This window comes from Rhinatrema bivittatum, chromosome 1 (genome assembly GCF_901001135.1).
Source record: "Rhinatrema bivittatum chromosome 1, aRhiBiv1.1, whole genome shotgun sequence".
NCBI lineage: Eukaryota > Metazoa > Chordata > Amphibia > Gymnophiona > Rhinatrematidae > Rhinatrema > Rhinatrema bivittatum.
The window spans coordinates 158,682,889-158,705,178 of record NC_042615.1 but is presented as its reverse complement, the minus strand read 5'-3'; the positions used below and the strand labels follow the sequence as shown (position 1 = coordinate 158,705,178).

Here is a 22,290-nt window from a genome sequence, read left to right as displayed (position 1 = left end):
CGAAGTCCTGGTAGAGTTATTGCACAGGTTATGGGAACATCCCTGCTCCATACCCCCAGTCAGCAAGAGGATGGATGCAACATACTTGGTCCAGCACATCCCAGGCTTTCAAAAGACTCAATTACCTCACCAATCAGTGGTAGTTGAGTCAGTGCAGAAAAAGTAAAAAAGAGTAAAAACTCACTCTTCAACCCCACCAGGCAAAGATAATAGGTTCCTAGACAACATTGGTAGAAAAATATTTCAAGGTTCAATGTTGGTGTCCAGGATTGCGGCCTACCAATTGTATATGACACAATATCAGCGGAACCTATGGAAACAAATGCAGGATCTCTCTGAAGATCTCCCCCAGCAACTTCAAGAATCCTTTTCAACCATAATTCATAAAGGCCTAGATGCAGGCAAACATGAGGTTAGTGCAGTATACGACTCCTTCGAAACTGCATCCAGGATGTCTGCCACTGGTATCAGTGCTCGACGATGGGCCTGGCTTAAGGCATCTGACCTAAGACCTGACATACAGGACAAACTAGCAGATCTCCCTTGCCTAGGAGACAACCTGTTTGGGGATAAGGTTAAAGAAGCGGTTTCTCTCTTGAAAGAACATTCAGAAACTCTAAAACAATTGTCAATTGTCAAGAGTCTCAATCATCAGAGACTCCCAAGGAAAGACTCCAAACGCCCGTACTATAGGCCGAGGCGATGTTATCCACCTCCTACCCGTGGACGCTCATCTAGGCCACCTCAAAGGTCACAACCTAGACAAGCAAGAGCAGCCAGATCACAACCCCCTCCGCAGACAGGATCCATATCGGGGTTTTGAAGCAATCCCAGGAAAAAGCAGCCTCTCTCCCAATCCGACACCAGAAATACCAGTAGGTGGCCGGATCACATTCTTCCATCACAATTGGTCATCTATCACCACAGACCAATGGGTACTTTCTATCACTTCTCAAGGGTACCACTTGGATTTTCTCACTGTACCAAATGACACTCCTCCCACCTCGATTTGGACAGTAAACGACCAATCCACACTTCTTCAAAAAGAATTATCCACCTTTCTGAGAGCCAGGGCCGTGGAACCAGTTCCCCGGCCTCAGCAGGGCAGAGGATTCTACTTCCATTATTTCCTCATTCCAAAGAAAACTGGAGGCCTGGCTGCAGCCGGTCCGAGCCGTTTGGGTGCTCGGTGGAGGCCCGTGAACGTTTTCCTGATATTCTGCACCAGCGGACATTACCTGCAGTTTTTTTCCTATTGCACAGCACCTGGACAGGAAGTGACATCGGAACCCGTGGGTGGAGCCGGAGAGCTATAAGAACTAGCTCACTCCAGCACGACGTTGCTGCAGCCGGTCCGAGCCGTTTGGGTGCTCGGTGGAGGCCCGTGAACGTTTTCCTGATATTCTGCACCAGCGGACATTACCTGCAGTTTTTTTCCTATTGCACAGCGCCCGGACAGGAAGTGACATCGGAACACGTGGGTGGAGCCGGAGAGCTATAAGAACTAGCTCACTCCGGCGCGACGCCGGCGGCGCGACGGCTAAGCTGCGCGCGGCCTTGCCCGGCTTAGCCCGGGTTAGAACGGATTGGAACGGGACCCTGGCCGGCTGCAACCAACTTGAACCCCAAAGCTAAGTAATTGTTTTTTGTCTAGACGGGGAACAATTGGTCTGGGTTCCTTGGCGATCAGACTGTTTGGTTTTTGCCATGCCTCATACAAAGAGGAAGGCAAAATTGAGGGAAGCCTCTCTGACATCTACTCCTAGCAAGATGATCCAACCCAGTATTAAAGATTGTTTCCAGGGCCCATCCACAGCTACACCGGAAGTGGCCGCTTTAAGCGTAACCCGGGAGCAGGAGAAAAGCTTACAGGCCATAGAAACATCACTGACGCCCGGTGCCCCGGTCAAGCCAGCCCCTCCCTGCAAGGGCGAGACAGATTCTGTTGGCAGTATGGGAGATCTCTCCTATGCGGACTATAAGGACATTTCCTCGTCAATAAATGAAGGGGATAATGGGGCAGCAATACAGTCAAAAGGGGAAGATATGAGGGATAATGTTAAAGAAATACCTATCATAATACCTACACAGTTTTCTATGGAGGAATTGGGAGCAATTATGGTAAATGTCCAGAAGTCTATAGTTAATTTAACAAAAACAGTTCAAGATGCTCTAAAAAATAATTCTCATCTAGAAGAAAAAGTAATAAGTTTGGAAAAAAAAGGTGAAATCCTCAGATATACAGATAGGAGAAGTTCAAAAAGTTCAAGCGAACTTGATAAGATCATTGGGAGAGACTGAAGCAAGGATTGAGTTCCTAGATAATCAAAATAGGAAGTTCAGCTTGAGATTGTTGAATTTCCCTAAAACACCTTTAGCTCACCCAATGGACTTATTTAATAGTTATTTAAAGAATATCCTGAAGTATTCTAGCAGTAATATTCCTATGTTATCCAAAATTTACTACCTTCAACAAGTACAAATGGATAAAGAGAAAGATATACAGAATCAGGAAAATCTGGATTTAGATTTAACGGACTTCTTAGAAAAATCATACGAGACACGTATTGAAAGCAGAGCAACATTATTAGTGCAATTTACCTCTCTTAATGAGAGAGATACTGTATTAAAACTACATTTTAAACACCATAAGCAGGAATTCTATGGATTTTCAATAAGGATTTTCCCAGATGTTGCCCGAGTGACCCAAAATAAGCGGAAGAGTTTTCTTTTATTAAGAAAAGATGTGATTGATAGGGGAGCACAATTTATCCTTAAGTATCCGTGTAGATGTATTGTAAGATATAGAGATAAAAGGTATAGCTTTACTAACCCCGACCATCTTAAGAATCATCTAGATAATGTACCCTTAAAGGCTGTATTGAAGGGGGAAGAATGTATTCAAGTGGATGAGGTAAACTAGACAAATAGAGGTAAATATTATTTCTTATCAGATTGCTCCAATATTATGGCATGGGGTTCTAAATTTCTTAAAGATTTCTTGGGGATAATGGAGACTATGATGACTATGGTTGATTTTTGTAATTGAACATGTTTCTGCTAAGAAGTTTAGTATTTTTGATATCATAGTTCTCCATATGTTGTGTATTAATACTATGAAAATGCAATAAAAATAAAATTAAAAAAAAACCAAACAAAAAAAAACTGGAGGCCTACGTCCCATCCTAGACCTCAGAAATCTCAACAAATTTCTGCGAAAAGAAAAATTCAGGATGGTTTCTCTAGGCACCATGTTATCTCTACTTCAAAAGGGAGATTGGCTCTGTTCTCTGGATCTTCAAGACACTTATGCTCACATTCCCATACGATTCCTCGTGGGTACTCAGCATTTCCAATACAGAGTACTACCATTCGGCCTTGCCTCAGCACCTCAAGTGTTCACAAAATGTCTAGCAGTGGCTCACTTACACAAACAAGGCATGCACATGTTTCCTTATCTGGACGATTGGCTCATCAGGAGTCAAACAAAACAAGGAGCTCTCAATTCTCTCAAGCTCACAGGAATCCTTGGGATTCCTCATCAACTACCAGAAATCCCACTTCATACCTTCTCACCTGTTACAGTTCATCGGAGCAGAATTAAACACCATGACAGCAAGAGCTTTCCTACCAAAGGACTGTGCATGGACACTAGCATCGTTAACAGGCTCTCTACAAGCATGCACACGAATAACAGCGCATCAATGTCTCACACTATTGGGTCACATGGCCTCCACTGTCCATGTCACTCCTATGGCCAGATTAGCCATGAGACTCACTCAATGGACGCTCAAACGTCAATGGATACAAGCCATTCAACCAATGTCTTTCCCTATACGAGTAACTCAAGAACTACACTCCTCGCTCCTCTGGTGGACAAACATGGACAACTTGCTCAAGGGCCTACCTTTCCAACAACCAATTATGCAAGTGACATTAACTACAGATGCATCCACCTCAGGCTAGGGAGCATACATTGGCCATCTGCAGATCCAAGGTACTTGGACAAAACTCGAAGCAACTTTTCAGATAAACTTCCTAGAGCTTCGAACTATACGTTATGCGCTACATGCGTTCAAGGACTGCCTTTCCCTCAAGACTGTTCTGATACAAACAGACAACACAGTAGCCATGTGGTATTTCAACAAACAGGGAGGTATGGGCTCGTATCTCCTTTGTCAAGAAGCTGCACAGATTTGGGACTGGGCCCTGACACACTCAATACTTCTACGGGCCACTTATCTAAGCAGGCATTCACAACGTAGTTGCAGATTGCCTCAGTCGTCAGTTCCAACCTCACGAGTGGTCTCTACACCCCCTAGTAACGGCCAAGATATTTCAACGTTGGGGACAACCAACAATAGACCTCTTTGTGTCTCCTTTGAGTCACAAAGTGGACAAATTCTGTTCTCTACACAAACAGAAGAACCAGCCAGCCAAGGATTCCTTTGCTTGCCCTTGGAACTCAGGCCTTCTATACGCTTATCCTCCAATACCGCTCATAACCAAAACTCTAGTGAAGCTACAGCAGGACAGGGGGACCATGATTCTCTTAGCCCCGTATTGGCCTCGACAAGTATGGTTTCCCACACTTCTAGACCTCTCAGTCAAGAATCCAGTTCGTCTGGGAGTAGCTCCCACTCTCATAACTCAGGATCAGGGCAGATTGCACCATCCCAACCTTCAATCCCTATCCCTGACAGTATGGATGTTGAAAGCTTGATCTTACAAACACTCAATCTCTCAACCAATGTATCTCAAGTGCTTATAGCTTCACGTAAACCTTCAACACGAAAGAACTATACTTCGAAATGGAAAAGGTTTACTTTATGGTGCAGGCAAAAGCATATTGATCCTTTCACCTGCCCCACAACTTCTCTACTAGACTACTTATACCATCTGTCAGACTCTGGTCTCCAGACTTCATCTGTAAGAGTCCATTTAAGTGCAATCTCAGCTTACCATCACAAGATGGGAGATGTACCAATATCCATACAACCTCTTGTCAGTAGATTTATGAGAGGTTTAACTCAACTTAAACCACCAATTCGGCCGCCAGTCACAGAATGGGACCTGAATCTGGTCTTAACAAGACTCATGCGTTCTCCCTTCGAACCCATGAATTCCTGTGATCTTAAATTTCTCACATGGAAGACTATCTTCCTCATAGCCATTACATCGGCTAGAAGGGTTAGTGAGTTGCAAGCACTTACATAGAAACATAGAAATGACAGCAGAAGAAGACCAAACGGCCCATCCAGTCTGCCCAGCAAGCTTTGCATTTTTTTTCTTATACTTATCTGTTTCTCTTGGTTCTTAGTAACCTTTTGGTTCTATTTCCCTTCTACCCCCACCATTAATGCAGCGAGCAGTGTTGGAACCGCATCTAAGTGAAATAACTAGCTTAATTAGTTAGGGTAGTAACCGCCGCAATAAGCAAGCTACACCCATGCTTATTTGTTTACCCTATGTAATTCAGTCCTTGTTGGTTGTCTGTATATAGATCCACTTTTCGTCATTCCCCCTGCCGTTGAAGCAGAGAGCTGTGCTGGATATGCGTGAAGTATCTGTCTTTCTCCCCTGCCGTTGAAGCAGAGAGTTATGCTGGATATGCATTGAAAGTGAAGTATCAGGCTTATTTGGTTTGGGGTAGTAACCGCCGTAACAAGCAAGCTACTCCCCACTTTTTGTGAATTCAATCCTTTTTTCCACATTTCCTCTTGCCGTTTAAGCTTAGAGCAATGTTGGAGTTGCATTAACCGTGTGTATGTATATTCAATAAGGGTATTATCTCCAGGCAGTAGCCATCATACCCGAAAGCCACCCACTCTTCATTCACATCCTCTAGACTTTATGGATCCACAGTGTTTATCCCACGCCCCTTTGAAGTCCTTCACAGTTCTGGTCTTCACCACTTCCTCCAGAAGGGCATTCCAGGCATCCACAACCCTCTCCGTGAAGAAATACTTCCTGACATTGGTTCTGAGTCTTCCTCCCTGGAGCTTCAAATCGTGACCTCTGGTTATGTTGATTTTTTTCCGACTGAAAAGGTTTGTTGTTGTCTTTGGATCATTAAAACCTTTCAAGTATCTGAAAGTCTGTATCATATCACCTCTGCACCTCCTTTCCTCCAGGGTATACATATTTAGATTCTTCAATCTCTCCTCATAAGTCATTCGATGAAGACCTTCCACCTTTTTGGTTGCTCTTCTCTGGACCGCCTCCATCTTGTTTCTGTCTCTTTGGAGATACGGTCTCCAGAACTGAACACAGTACTCCAGGTGAGGCCTCACCAAGGACCTGTACAAGGGGATAATCACTTCCCTTTTCTTACTTGATATTCCTCTCTCTATGCAGCCTAGCATTCTTCTGGCTTTTGCTATCGCCTTGTCACATTGTTTCGCCGACTTCAGATCATTAGACACCATCACCCCAAGGTCTCTCTCCTACTCCGTGCACATCAGGCTTTCTCCCCCATCGAATACAGTTCATTCGGATTTCCATTCCCCATATGCATGACTCTGCACTTCTTGGCATTGAATCTCAGCTGCCATATCTTCGACCACTCTTTCAGCTTCCTTAAATCCCATCTCATTCTCTCCACTCCTTCCGGCGTGTCCACTCTGTTGCAGATCTTAGTGTCATCCGCAAAAAGACAAACCTTACCTTCTATCCAGTCTGCAATGTCACTCACAAAGATATTGAACAGGACCGGTCCCAACACGGACCCTTGCGGTACACCGCTTAAAACCGCTCTCTCTTCAGAGAGAGTTCCATTTACCATAACACATTGTCTTCTGTCCGTCAACCAGTTTGCAATCCAGGCCACCACCTCGGCACTCACTCCTAAGCTTCTCGTTTTATTCACCAATCTCCTGTGCGGGACCGTATCAAAAGCTTTGCTGAAATCCAAGTAGATGACATCGAGTGCTCCTCCTCGATCCAATTCCTTGGTTACCCAGTCAAAAAAGTCAATCAGATTTGTCTGACAGGATCTTCCCCTGGTGTATCCATGCTGCCTCTGGTCCATCAATTCTCCCGACTGTAGATAGTTCACTATTCTCGCTTTCAACAGTGACTCCATTACTTTTCCCACCACCGAAGTGAGGCTAACCGGTCTGTAGTTACCAGCCTCTTCTCTGTTCCCACCCTTTACAAAATTCCTACATGACAGAGTGGTTCTCCGTACCCATCCAAAATTCCTTCCCAAGGTTGTTACGGAATTCCACTTGAACCAATCCATAGTTTTACTCACATTTTTTCCAAGACCTCGTTCTCACCAAGCGGAACGGGCCTTACATACCTTGGACTGTAAGCGTGCACTAGCATTTTACTTAGACCGCACTGCAGTCCATAGGAAATCCTCTCAACTCTTTGTATCTTATGATCCAAACAAACCGGGTAAGGCAGTGGGTATGCATACTCTATCCAACTAGTTAGCAGATTGCATACAGTTTTGCTATGAAAAAGTAGGCCTTCCTCTCCAAGGGCGAGTAAAGGCACATTCAGTAAGAGCAATGTCAACCTCAGTAGCACACTATATCGTTCAGTGCCAATTCTTGACATATGTAAAGCAGCAACATGGAGTTCTCTTCACACATTTGCAGCTCATTACTGTTTGGACAAACAAGGATGACAAGATGCAGCCTATGGACAATCTGTCTTAAAGAACTTGTTCCCAGCATAATCCAACTCCTTCCACATCTAACCATTCGTGATTTCAGGCAGCCTCATTTTTCCCCAACAATACACCAGTTGTTGTGCTTATTGCACAAGTTGTCTGCTGTTCGTCCAACACAAACATGACGCAGCCTGTAGCTTGCTAATCACCCATATGTGAGGACTAGCATCCTGCTTGTCCTGGGATAAAGCAAAATTGCTTACCTTGTAATAGGTGTTATCCCAGGACAGCAGGATGTAGTCCTCACGAAACCCACCTGCCACCCCACGGAGTTGGGTCCGATACATTTTATTATTTTATTTTTGGCTAACGCAAATTGCTACAGAAAAGACTGAAGGGAAACCCCTGTGGCCAGGAATATCATGGCATGCTGAGCATGCTCAGTGGGCACACTGTGCCAGTCAAAAGTTTCTAGAAACTTTGACAGAGGTTTTTCCGTATAGGGCTCCATTACTGATGTCACCCATATGTGAGGACTATATTCTGCTGTCCTGGGATAACACCTATTACAAGGTAAGCAATTTTGCTTTTTCAACAACAGTTCAAATCAAGTTTCAAGAAGTACAGATTTATAACAGCATTTGTAAGCATTGCTGATTATAGACAAGATAATGTAGTCACGTGGAGGTAAAAAAAAAAACAGGCTGTAAGTTACTTTTGGGGAGACATAATGAGGTGGTAATATTTTTAGAGGGAATGTTAAGGTTCCTTGTATGTAACCGGATCAGTCCAGACAGTTGGGTTTTGCCTCCCATCCAGCAGATGGAGACAGAGAAATTTTGACTGACTCTGCCACTTAAACCGAGGTGCCACCTGCAGTCTGCCAGTATTTCTCTGTCTCCAGCAGATGGTGGAGGTGCAAAATCCTGCAGTCTGAGACTTGGGGGGAAAAAAGAAATTTTTGGATAACTTATTCTTCAGTTAGCCTCCCAGGGGATAACGAGGTCCTGGTGGGACCGACCTTCCTGCTATTCAAGGCAGGAGAGCTGTTGGTCAGGGATCCTTCTGCGGCTCCCAGAGCCTTGCTGCCATTCAGGGTGACACCGGGTTCCCGGTTCACTCACCCTGTGAGGATTCATGTGAGCCTGTTGCCTTTCAAGTTGTTTAAAAAAAAAAAAAAAGGGTGCACATTCGTGCGCTTGTTTTTGGCATGGCGCTGCTTTTCCCATCTTGTGGCGACTCTCCAAACCTCCCCCCCCCCACTCCCATCGGGCAGTTTTACTTTTTGGGGCTGTGATGCTGCATGGGACGGCATGCAGGGCCTGTGGGGACGCGTGTGCGATTGTGTGCGCGCTCGCTGCCTCCCTGGGGGGGGGAGGGGGGGGTTCGTTAAGCGCAGCTAAGGGAGAGAGATCAAAGAAGCCCCGCGAGCCTTGGAGGCTCTGTGCATCATGGCAGCCCTCAGAGGACCCCCTTCCCACTGGGCGCAGGAACGGAGGCTATTTTGCCCACATTCAGGGCTGCCACGAGGGAGGGAGATTTCCTGCTGCAATTATCACCGCAAGCTGGGGCCGGGCGGCCCATACGGGCTCAGAAACCAAGCGAGGGAGAGCCTGAGGAGCTCTCTGATTCTTCCTCCTCCTCTTCTTTTGCCTCTGTTTTCATGCGCCTCATGCAGAAGGTGTTCAAAGCCGGCAAGTCGGCCAAGCAGCACCGGGGTAAGCCTACTAAGAGGGCAGGGGCTCCTGTCAAGCACAAGGACCCGAAGCAGCAGTGGATGAAGTCTTCTCTACTCGCGCCGATAGCAGACACCTCAGAGGGTTCGAGGCTGGATGATCCGCAGGACCAGGACCCCCCGGGGCTGGATCCTGTCCTGGGTCCTCAGGATCCGGACCGCGATTCTTCACAAGCTTCTGCAGTCGAGGGAGATGATCCCAAGGTGATCCGATTGTTCCGCAGGGAGGAGCTAAGCCTGCTAATTCCAGCAGTCTTGGAGGAGCTGGATATTGACAATCTTCCTGAAAGCTCTGAGCTGAGTGCAGTGGACCCAGTTATGGTGGGACTCCGAGGTCCTACTAGGACGTTTTCCTTCCATCAGTCCATGATTGCCTTGCTTTTCCAGGAGTGGGATACCCCGGACACAGGGCTGAAGGTCACGTGTGCCATGGACAAGTTGTATCCGCTTCTGGAGGAAGCACTGGACCTCCTAAGGTGGTTGCTGCTGTGTCGGCGGTCACTAAGAAAATGACCATTCCGGTCACTGGTGCAGCGGCACTCAAGGATCTTCAAAATAGAAAGCTGGAGGGTCACCTTAAAAAGATTTTTGAAGTGTCAGTGCTGGGTGTCTGAGCTGCTATGTGTAGCACTTTTATTTTGAGAGTGGGCCTACACTGGGTTAAGCAGCTGCAGATGGACAGGTCTTTATCACCCGCGGAGTCCAGTCATGCCGAGCGGCTGGAAGCTGTCGTAGCCTATAGTGCGGATACTCTTTATGACCTTCTACATACATCTTTCAGGACCATGGTAGCAGCAGTGTCAGCTTGCAGACTCCTCTGGTTGAGGAATTGGGCGGTGGATATTTCCTCCAAGACTCAGCTTGGTTCACTGCCTTTTAAGGGGAGGCTGCTTTTCGGAAAGAACTTGGAAGAGATGATCAAGCCCCTTGGAGAGAACAAGGTGCATAAATTGCCAGTGGACAAATCGAAGGCTCAAAATGCCTTTCCCTCTTGCCTTAGGTTTTGTGGAAATCGGCGATTCAGATCCTCCAGGTCCTCTGGATCCTTTGCACAGCAAGGTGCCGGTAGGCAGCAGTCGTGGAACCAGTCCTTTCATGGCCACTGGCCTGGGCAAGATGGCTCTTCCCAGGGCAGGACGGAGTTAAATCTCAATGAGGCGAAGCCGGCTCACTCCTCGGTGCGCACAATAGGGGGCAGGTTGGTTCTGTTCTTCAAGGAGTGGGTCAAGATCACGTCAGACCAATGGGTTTTAAGTGTCAGAAAAAGGCTACGCTTTAGAATTTGCTTGGCCTCTCAGAGATCGTTTTCTGCTTTCCCAGTGTTCTTAGGAGCAGAAGAGGGTGGTGATTTGGAACACTGTCCTCCACCTTTGAGAGATGGGAGCCATCATGCCGGTGCCTCTGGCAGATCGAAGACGGGGTCTTTACTCCATCTATTTCGTGGTACCAAAAAAGGACAGTACCTTCCGTCCCATTCTGGATTTAAAAAAGGTAAACAGGTCTCTGAGAATCTCCCTGCTTCCATATGGAGACTCTGCAGTCCGTCATTGTATCAGTCCACAGAGGAGAGTATCTTGCTTCTTTGGACCGGGCAGAAGCATATCTGCACATAGGGATACGGCGCGATCACCAGAGATATCTGAGGTTCATGGTTCTGGGAGAGCATTACCAGTTTTGTGCTCTGCCTTTTGGATTGGTGACGGCTCCCAGGACCTTTACTCAAGGTCATGGTCGTGGTGGCGGCAGCTCTCCGCAACGAGGGGGTCCTGGTCCACCCCTACCTGGACAACTGGCTGATTCGAGCGAAGTTGGAGTCCTCATGTCAAGCAGCGGTGGATCGAGTTCTCCAGTGCTTGATGGCATTGGGATTGATTGTCAATCTGGCCAAGAGTCACTTGGTTACTTCCCAGAGGCTGGAGTTCCTAGGGGCACAAGCATGGGGAAGGTTTTACTCACCGAGGAAAGGATTGTCAAGTTGCAAGCTCAGGTTCAATCGCTGTTTGGCAAATCGTTGCCCTGAGTATGGGACTACTTGTAGGTGTTTGAATCTATGGCATCCACCTAGGACTTGGTACCATGGGTGTTTGCTCATATGAGGCCTCTTCAGCCCGTCTTCCTATCCCATTGGGATCCAATGTCCGAGCTTTTTCATCTGCCTCTCCCTCTCCCGGACTTGGAAAGTCCAGTCTGCGGTGGTGGCTTCAGCCAGACACTTTGCAAAGGGGAGAAGACCTGGATGTCACGTCTTGGACAGTTGTTAACACGGATGCCAGCCTCTCCGGTTGGGAAGTGGTCTGTCAGGAGAGATCAGTGCAGGGCCAGTGGTGTCTGGAGGAGGCCTCATGGTCGATCAACTAGTTGGAAACCAGAGCAATGCGGCTGGCTCTCCAAGCCCATCCTGCCCCTGGTCAGGGGAAGGTCAGTGAGGGTATTGTTGGACAATGCAACCACGGTGGCATTCATCAATCGACAAGGCAGAATGAAGAGTCGTGCAGTAGCCCAGGAGGCCCAGGAGTTGGTCGCCTAAGCCGAGCTGAATCTGGAGAGATTGGCAGCATCCCACTTGGAAAGTGTCGACAATTTGAAAGCAGATTTTCTGAGTCGTCATCACTTGGATCCCGGGGAGTGGGAGTTGTTGGACGACGAGCTTTGACTCATTTGTCTCAGGTGGTCCGTTCCTCGCATGGATCTGATGGCGACGTTCCGCAACACCAAGGTTCCTCTGTTCTTCAGCAGATGGAAGGAGCAGGCCGGAAATGGTGAATGCCCTGGTCCTGCCCTGGCCGGTACATGTTCTCCTGTATGCTTACCACCATGGCCATTAATAGGCAAGGTCGTGTGCCACATCGAAATCCACCTGGGCAAGGTGCTCCGGAGTGGCCGAGACATCCGTGGTTCGTGGATCTGATCAACCTGGCAGTGGACGGGCCCCTGAGGTTGGGGTACCTGCCAAATGTTTTGCATCAAGGCCCTGTTTGTTTCGATCAGGTAGATAGCTTTTGTCTAGCGGCTTGGTTTTTGAGAGGGAGCGTTTGAGGAATAAGGGTTATTCTGATGCGGTGATCGCTTCCGTGCTCCAGTCCAGGAAGATCTCCACGTCTTTGGCGTATGTCAGAATATGAAGGATTTTAAAGTTGGGGTGCCTTGAGCGAAAAGTGGATCCTCTTCTGGGCTCTGTGGGGGATGTATTGTCCTGTTTACAGGACAGCTTCATTAAGGGTTTATCTTTTAATTCCCTGAGGGTTCAGGTGGCAGCCCTAGGTTGTTTTTATGGCAAAGTACGAGGAGCGCCCTGCCCACTCCCCGCCCCTTTTTTCAAGCCCCGGGACATACGCACATAACCCTTTTAAACCCGCTCCTGTGCGCACCGAGCGTATTTTGCATAGGCCCAGCGACACGTGCAAGCCCCAGGATGCATATATGTCCTGTGGCTTGAAAAAAGGGGCGGGCGGGACCGAGGCCTCCAGCACAGCGGCCGTATTGGGGGATCGCGCGCCAGCACTCGGCCGGCGCACGCAACCTATGACTGCACGGAAGCAGGCACAACTTATTTTACAAAGGTCGGGGGGGGGGGGGGGGGCAGAAGGAAAGTTCCTTCCAAGGCCGCTCCAATTTCAGAGCGGCCTCGGAGGGAACGGAGGAAGGCTGTGCAGCTCGGTGCATGCAAATTTCACAATTGTGCACCCCCTTGCGCGTGCCGACCCCGGATTTTATAACATGTGCGCGCATGTTATAAAATCGGGCATACATTTGTGCGTGCCAGGTTGCGCGCACACAAATGTTCACCCTCACATACCTCTTAAAATCCTGTGTGTACTTCCCCATTTGAGCCTTTGAAGCGGGCGACATTGAAAGATCTTACTTTGAAGGTGATCTTCCTGGTGGCGATATTATCTGCCAAGTGGATGTCAGAGCTTCAGGCCTTATCCTGCAGGGATCCCTTTTTGCAAATTTCAGACTTGGGAGGGTCCTTGAGAACGGTTCCCTCCTTTTTGCCTAAGGTGGTGTTGTCCTTTCATGTAAATCAGTCTGTGGAATTGCCTTCCTTTCCGATCTCGGCCCCTTCCACTCCTCAGTCCAAAGAGTTGCAGAAGTTGGATGTGAAGAGGGCTCTCTTACGTTACTTAGAAGTGACGAACAGCTTCCGCTTGTCTGATCATCTTTTTGTTCTATGAAGTGGCCCCAGAAGGGGGCAGAAAGCTTCCAGGACTACTATTGCATAGTGGTTGAAGGAGGCCATTAACTCGGGGTCATCCAGTGCTGGCTGGTCTTCTGGCACATTCTACCTGTTCGCAGGCAGCCTCTTGGTCCGAATGTCAGCAAGTATCGCCGCAAGAAATATGTAGGGCGGCTACTTAGAAGTCTTTGCACGCTTTTGCCAGGCATTACCGTTTGGTTCCGGAGCCTGGCAGTTTTGACGAAAGTGTACTCAGAGAGGGACTCTCGCAGTCTCACCCACAGTAGGGAAGCTTTGGTACATCTCAGCTGTCTGGACTGATCCTGGTATGTACAGGGAAAGGAAAATTGGTTCTTACCTGCTAATTTTTCGTTCCTGTAGTACCACGGATCAGTCAAGACGCCCGCCCGGTTTGGGAAGCGGGTATTGGAGAGTCCACTCGGTTGCCTGTTTTCTTCACAGAGCCTGCTTAATCACTTGTGTTCCTATGAAGAATGGGTCAGGTTCTCGATAATCCTACACAAGGGTTGGTGCAGGCAATGTTCGTTTTCTTGTAAGATAGTTCAATTGGTTCTTAAAGGTTTTTTGTATCTGGCTTGTGTACCGTTCCATACTGGCAGTCTGCAGGTGGCACCTCGGGTTAAGTGGCAGAGTCATTCAAAATTTATCTGTCTCCATCTGCTGGATGGGAGGCAAAACCCAGCTGTCTGGACTGATCCGAGGTACTACAGGAACGAAAATTAGCAGGTAAGAACCAATTTTCCTATATTTTAGAAATGTCTTTTAATGTGATTGAGAAAGGTTGTAGGTATTTTGTAGGTGATAGAGCAGTTCTGTTATGGGGGAACCACTTGAAGAATTTTTAAAAAATAACTTAAAAGCAAACTAAATTAATATACAGGGAGGAGGACTGAATCACAGGACAGAGCCAAATATTCCTCCCCAAGCCAGCTTGAGAGGAGCATTAGTGGGGAAAAAAGCCATTGATTGGATTTATCTAAATATTTGTCCATTTGGCAGTTGAAAGATTTTGCAGTGTTGAGGTTCGTTTGTACTTTTTTTTTGCTTTTCCTAATGAATGTTGTGTGGAGTTTACTTTTAGCTAATATGTATGCTATAGATAATAGACATTAAAGTGCTCAATCTGAGTAATTTTTATAACACTATGGCAAACCTAAATTAATAGAGATTTAAAAAAAAAAAATAACATTTACAAATGTTAGGACATTCATACATATGGTAAATTAAAAAAAATATGACAAGGCTGGATATATTACTGCAAGTCCCATAGGCTGATATCACCTCCTGGTAGCTTTAGTAGGTATCTCATATCTTTTTGTGTGTCTCAGTCTTTGACTTCAGAGAGGACAACTCTCTAGTGTCACAATTTTCACTTGGGAAGCCCAATGGCTCAACTATGGCTCTGATTTCCAGAAGAAAGAACTGGTTTGTTGAACGACCAGAATCATCTGATTTCCCAGATTTTTAGCATTATTGGCAATTGTCGTGTCTTCTCATAAATCCAAAAGAGCAGCTGCAAGGCTTAGTAGGTATTACACTTTGTGAATTTTTTAAATTTCCTGCTTTAATTTTCAACTAGCTTGCAGACATTAGGAAGTAACCCCTGCACAATAATATACCTGGACTTGACCAACATTACTCAAATATTGATTTTATTTATGAAATTGTAACCGAACTTTATTGGCACCTGTTAGAATGTACAATATCCTAGATTTACTAACCTTAGTCTATGTGCCTATTTGTAAACCGTTGCGATGGTATATAACTTAGCGATGGTATAGAAAAGTTTTTAAAACAAATAAATAAAATTTGAGCTACATCCTCTCCAGCATAGAAGACTGAAGGGCAGATCTGTTTTAATTAAGAATTCAATAAATCAGTAAGTTTGGTGGAAAAGATTAATCAATAGCTTTTTCCTGCTGCAGCAGAGGAGTAGTTTTTGCACTTCAGTCCATATAGTATCCCAGTCCACTTTGCTAGGTTCAAATACAGTTCCTTATTCTAGGCAGTTTTCATATGGTCAGGGTTTCTACAATTAAACTTTACTGAATAGGACATGATATAAAGCAAAGAGGATTTGGGATAGTGAATGTTAAAGGAGTTGCTTAGTTTTGTAAGGTCTCTGGAGAGATCAGCTAGCCTATAAATGATATGTGAATGCTTAATTTGTAGGTACATGTTTCTGATGATTTTATATTGAAGATATGTAAATGATTTAAAGTTTGGGATGTGAAAATCTGCATAGAGATGCCTGACATGTCTGTGGTCCTGTTGTCATCACACTTGGAGCAGTGGATTAACAGTATATGGAAAGAAATTAACTAGTCATCAGAGATCAGAGGGCAATTTCCTTTGGGTTCAGTGTGTAGAAAATGGTATAAATGATTGCAAACTTTGAGGATGTATGTAGCCTCAAAATTATCCCTACAGATTTTCTATAGGTCAGAGAAGAATGTTCATGGAAGAAAAGTGTTCCCAAATGACCTCCAAGGTGCAGACTGTTCTCTGTATACTCATATCCACAAACCTACAAATCTGGGCACCCAGTAGTATAACTTCAAGTGTAGAAAGGCCATGCCCCTTATTTTTGGCTTACCATAAACGGTGACATGAATCAGAGGCATGTCTGATTTGCTCCAGTTGCAGAAAGGGAGATGGTGCAGCATAGAGAAAACCGTAGTGGAAATGCCATATGGAATGTGTGAGAACAGATACAGAAGGCAAGTGAGAATATTCATCTTGAGTACATTTATCCACATTAGAGGGAACTTGCATCATTTCCTTAAATCAAAATACCTTTTATCAATAGGAAGAAGATTTCATTTATAGAGAGATGCACCTAATTTTCTCTGTCTTGAACTTGACTTATGTGAAGGGGGATATTTGATAGTTTTTTGCTGGTAAAACGAAAAGACCTGTGACATCTGACCAGACTAGGGTCTTCATTTTGGGCAACTTTTGTCTGTTGCAGACAAAGAAGATGAAGGTGGAGGAAGACATTCTGAGTGCAAGAGACTTTCAGGACGTTGAGCACCCAAACTATAATGACTTCCGAGCAGAAGCACTTCTTCATCGCAGTAGACAACAGGGGTGCTTCCATAAGGCAGCTGAGGCCTATCGCAGGGGGATGAAGGGTGTTGCAACATTTTATGCACAACAGGTAAAACACAAATTTTAAAAAAGAATTGCTTTTTAGGCCTGCATAGTGGTGTAATGGCAGTGCTGTGAAATGCTGCTAGCTTGTGAAGAACCTGAGGTTCATTTCTGGGCAGGCTGGGGATGCTGCAGAGGCAGCACTCACAGTGCCTGGCAGAGAGAAGGAGTCCTGGTTATCACATGATAGCGACACTTAGTGGCCAAATTTGGGGCCCTTAATTGTAGGGTTCTGGAAGGAATCCTGGTGTATAGACCTTGGCCAGTGACTTTCATTGCAATAACTGAGCTAGGTTACTTGGGAGGGGATATAAAATGGGGAAATACTCTACAGTTAGTTGCAATTTGAAGGTTCATGGCACCAGATCCCAACCCTCCCACCTCGAAAAACTAGAATTGCAGCAAAAATGGATTACAGCAGTTTATGCTTATTGTAAATGGTGTCCTCCAAACTGTCTTAGTAAAATATGGGGCAGATTTTTAAAATTACTAAGACAGTTTGGAGGACACCATTTACAATAAGCATAAACCAACCTTTCCCTCCCTTCTATCTAACCCACCCCCCAGCCCTACCTAAATCCCCCCTACCTTATTTTGTGCTGAGTCAGCACACTCGGCCATGCCCCCAGACCACTGCCACGCCCCTAGACCGCGGCCCCGCCCACGCCTCGCCCATTTTTGCGAGCCCCGGGACATATGTGCGTCCTGGGGCTTGCGCGTGCCGCCGAGCCTATGCAAAATAGGCTCTGTGCACGCGGGGGGGGGGGGGGGGGGTTTAAGGGTTGCGCGCGTAACTCTTTTAAAATCTGCCCCTATGGCTTTAGCTTCTGGACCTACTTCTGACTAAACAAATCAAATGCAACATTTTAAGCATTAATGGAGAATCTGAAAATGTGTGTGTAATTCCACCCTGATGTGCCTGTCCCTGATGTGCCTGTCCCTTTTCCACTGAGAAAATTGACTATTTAATCCTACTCTATTTCCTGTCTTTTAACCAGTTTGTAATCCACGAAAGAACATCGCCTCCTATCCCATTACTTTTTAATTTTCTTAGAAGCCTCTCATGAGGGACTTTGTCAAATGCCTTCTGAAAATCCAAATACACTACATCCACTGGTTCATTTTTATCCACATGTTTATTAACCCCTTCAAAAAAATTAAGCAGATTTGTTAAGCAAGACTTCCCTGTGTTCCATTAAACAATGTCTTTATATATGCTCTACGATTTTGATCTTTTCGAATAGTTTCCACTGTTTTTCCTGGCACTGAAGTCAGGTTCACTGGTCTATAGTTTTCTCGGATTGCCCCTGGAGCGAATTCTATCGGACAACGCCACCACGGTGGCTTACATAAACAGACAAGGAGGCACCAGAAGTCGCCAGGTGGTGGCTGAAGCGGAGTTGTTGATGACATGGGCGGAATGCCACTTATCGCGTCTCGCGGCCACCCACATAGCCGGCACGTCCAATGTGCAGGCGGATTTTCTCAGTCGACAACTTCTGGATCCAGGGGAGTGGGAGTTGTCGGCAGAAGCGATGCGACTCATCATTCGGCGATGGGGAGTACCGTACGTGGACCTGATGGCCACCCGGCTCAATGCCAAAGCGGAACGTTTCTTCAGTCGTCAAAGGGAGTACGGTTCGGAAGGAGTGGATGCGCTGGCGCTTCCCTGGCCTCCTCGCATTTTGCTATATGTGTTTCCTCCGTGGCCCTGGTCAGAAGAATATTGAGACGCATAGAGCATCACCAAGGTCGGGTGATTCTAGTGGCTCCAGAGTGGCCAAGGCACCCGTGGTTCGCGGATCTCGTCAATCTGGCGATAGACGGACCTCTGCGTCTCGGTCATCTACCGAATCTGCTTCGGCAGGGCCCGGTATTTTTTGAGAGGGCGGATCGATTCTGTCTGGCGGCTTGGCTTATGAGCGGAGACAGCTACGAAAGAAGGGGTATCCAGAGGCAGTGATATCTATCCTTCTTAGGGCGCGTAGATCTTCAACTACCCGGACTTACGCTAGGGTGTGGAAGGTCTTTGACGTTTGGTGCAGGGAGCTACGGCTTTCTCCTCGCAGAGTCTCTTTAGGTCACATCCTTACCTTTCTGCAGGAGGGTCTGAAGAAAGGCTTGGCTTATAACTCTCTGCGGGTTCAGGTGGCGGCCCTTGGTTGTCTGCGAGGTAAGGTTGACGGCTGTTCTCTGGCATGCCATCCGGATGTGGCTCGTTTTTTGCGGGGGGGTTAAGAATCTGCGTCCCCCTGTGAGGGCTCCGTGTCCATCCTGGAGTTTGAATTTGGTTCTCAAAGGTTTGGGTGCGGCCCCTTTTGAGCCTATTCGGTCCGCTACTTTGAAGGATTTAACTCTTAAGACGGTGTTTTTGGTAGCGATTTCGTCCGCACGTCGTATTTCAGAACTTCAGGCTCTGTCATGCAGGGAACCGTTTTTGTGGATAACGGAGGCTGGTATTTCCCTGCGCACTGTACCTTCTTTTTTGCCTAAGGTGGTATCGTCTTTTCATGTGAATCAGACGGTGGAGTTGCCTTCCTTTACTGAGGAGGAGCTTCGTTCTTCTCGAGGTAAGGAGTTGCGGCGTCTGGACGTTCGAAGGGTACTCTTGCGGTACTTGGAGGTTACTAATGATTTTCGGTGGTCAGATCACTTATTAGTCTTTTGGTATGGGCCTAAGAAAGGGCTCCAGGCCTCGAAAGCGACCATCGCCCGTTGGCTGAAGAACGCTATTGCGTCCACGTATATTGGCCACGGTAAGGCTGTTCCGGAAGGGCTTAAGGCTCACTCTCTTCGTTCGCAGGCGGCATCGTGGGCTGAGCACCAGTTGGTGTCTTGCCAGGAGATTTGTAGAGCGGCCACTTGGAAGTCCTTACACACGTTTGCTAAGCATTATCGCTTGGATGTTGGTGGTTCACCAACAGAGTCCTTTGGGAGCAGCGTCATTCGAGCGGGCCTCTCGGGGTCCCACCCCAGTTAGGTCGGCTCGGGTACATCCCAGCAGTCTGGACTGATCCTGGTACGTACAGGGAAAGGAAAATTAGTTTCTTACCTGATAATTTTCGTTCCTGTAGTACCAAGGATCAGTCCAGACGCCCACCCACGTCAGTTTCAGGAGAGTCCGCTCGTAGTTCTTTCTGGTTTTTCAGCAATCTGCAGAATCTACTTACAAATCTGTTCAAGGTTTTACGGTAAGTTGTGTTGCTGTTTTAGTCTAGTTTTCCTTTTCGTGGGACAGAGTTGGTTTTCTGTCCTTAAGCAAAGTTTAGCAAGTTACCGCTTGATCTGGTCAGTGGTTGGTTTATTGGCGGGAGTGTTTCTTCTGCTTTGATATTCATATACTGAGGGATCGCAGGTGGCACACCAGTATATCTAAGGGGTGCTTTTCAGCTTTTCTCTGACTCCATCTGCTGGAGGGGAGGCATAACCCAGCAGTCTGGACTGATCCTTGGTACTACAGGAACGAAAATTATCAGGTAAGAAACTAATTTTCCTTTTTTATTGAGAGTCAGTAACAATACATTAACATGCTTAAGGTGTTTCAATACAACAAAAGACTTCCAGTTTTTGTTTACAGAGAACGATACCCTTCACTACCCTCCCCATCCCCCTACCTGCATCAGGTTTTGCAGATATATGAAATGTACAATCTGTAATGAACAACAGCCAGTTATCACATACTCAAATCATGAAAAAGGAAAGAGGAACCAAACAGTGAGAAATCAAAAGTATCTCACTTAAAACATAATTGTAAGTAGGAATTTGAAAATATAAACAAATGAATAAATAAACTGTTGACTTAGTTCACAGGTACTAGATTGAGAGGGAATAATCCCTATTACAGCCCTAAATGAGAGTAGAGGAGCCCCTACTACCTTCATTTACCTATTATCTCCTGACAGCAGTCTCCAGACCTTCCTATAAATATCAATCACCAGTTTGTGCCCCTCCCATGACCAATCACTCCATTTCCTGTCGTGTAGCCAGATGGACTCAGAACAAATGGGTATAGTATGCTCGTGCTAGCAGTTGGAGACGGATCTGACGTCAGCACGGGTATATACCCCCACAGGAAGCGTAGCAACTTAGTAATTTCCGTCTCCAAAGCAGTTTGGAGAGCCTGCACGCTTGCTGAGCGTGTTTTCCAAATCTACTTTTTCTTTTATAGAAACATATAGAAACATAGAAATGACGGCAGAAGAAGACCAAACGGCCCATCCAGTCTGCCCAGCAAGCTTCACACATTTTTTTTCTCATACTTATCTGTTTCTCTTAGCGCTTTGGTTCTATATCCCTTCCACCCCCACCATTAATGTAGAGAGCAGTGATGGAGCTGCATCCAAGTGAAATATCAAGCTTGATTAGTTAGGGGTAGTAGGGGAAGTAACCGCCGCAATAAGCAAGCTACACCCATGCTTATTTGTTTTACCCAGACTATGTTATTCAGCCCTTATTGGTTGTTTTTCTTCTCCCCTGCCGTTTAAGCAGGGAGCTATGCTTGATATGCGTGAAGTATCAGTTTTTCTTCTCCCCTGCCGTTGAAGCAGAGAGCTATGCTGGATATGCGTGAAGTATCAGTTTTTCTTCTCCCCTGCCGTTGAAGCAGAGAGCTATGCTGGATATGCGTGAAGTATCAGTTTTTCTTCTCCCCTGCCGTTGAAGCAGAGAGCTATGCTGGATATGCGTGAAGTATCAGTTTTTTCTTCTCCCCTGCCGTTGAAGCAGAGAGCTATGCTGGATATGCATTGAAAGTGAAGTATCAGGCATATTTGGTTTTCTACTTACTGAAACTTCTACATCGAGCCCCGCACTCCTGCGGTGATACCTTAAGGTCCCTCCCCCAGTAGAGTTTCCCGGGGTGATTTCCGTGATCCCCCGGAGGTTTAAGTCCTCGGTCCGGTGGCCGAATCGCGGGCAGGGACAACAGCCCCCGGCGAGGTTCGGGTGAGGCTTGTGAGGCGCCTCTGTCCCGGCGTGGACGAGGCAGCGGGTGCATATCCTCAAACGTGGCGGTGAAGGTACTTGCCCTCTTCCCCCGCAGCCGGAGACCGCCCGGGTTCCAGCCGGGAAGCGCTGAGGATCAGGTAAGGTGTACGGCTTTTACTTCTGGTCTCCGAGGACTCGAGGATCGGCGGCGTGGCACGCCGTGGAGGGCGCCATTTTGTGGCCTTGTTCAGGTATTGAGCGCCCGAGTTTAGGCGCAGATAGTAAGCGCATACCTCGATTCCTCATTGTGCGTATATTGCTACCCGCTTCTTATTATTATTAAGCGCATGTTGAATACCATTGAGCGTGTATTGCTAACCGCTTATTGCTGAGAGCATTTCAATGACATTGAGCGTGTATTACTAGCCGCTTATTGCTGAGAGCATACTGAAAAATATTCAGCGTGTATTGCTAACCGCTTATTGCTGAGAGCATTTGAATGACATTGAGCGTATATTGCTAGCTGCTTATTGCTGAGAGCATATTGAATACCATTGAGCGTGTATTCCTAACCGCTTATTGCTGAGAGCATACTGAAAAAAAAAAAAAAAATTTTGAGCGTGTATTGCTACCCGCTTATTCCTGAGAACATTTGAA

The 22,290-nt window shown here is 46.6% G+C and overlaps 1 protein-coding gene across 3 annotated transcripts in view; it reads left to right on the top strand.

Moving 5' to 3' along the window:
• Positions 1 to 22,290, top strand: part of N4BP2 (NEDD4 binding protein 2) — a 501,549-nt gene that overhangs the window by 416,128 nt on the left and 63,131 nt on the right. For all 3 annotated transcript variants that reach the window (XR_003854530.1, XM_029589135.1, XM_029589126.1), the window contains exon 14: positions 16,526 to 16,714. Coding sequence is in view for 2 of the 3 variants with exons in the window: in XM_029589135.1 (XP_029444995.1) it covers positions 16,526 to 16,714 (189 nt within the window). In the remaining variant the exon portion in view is untranslated. The remainder of the gene's footprint in view (positions 1 to 16,525; positions 16,715 to 22,290) is intronic.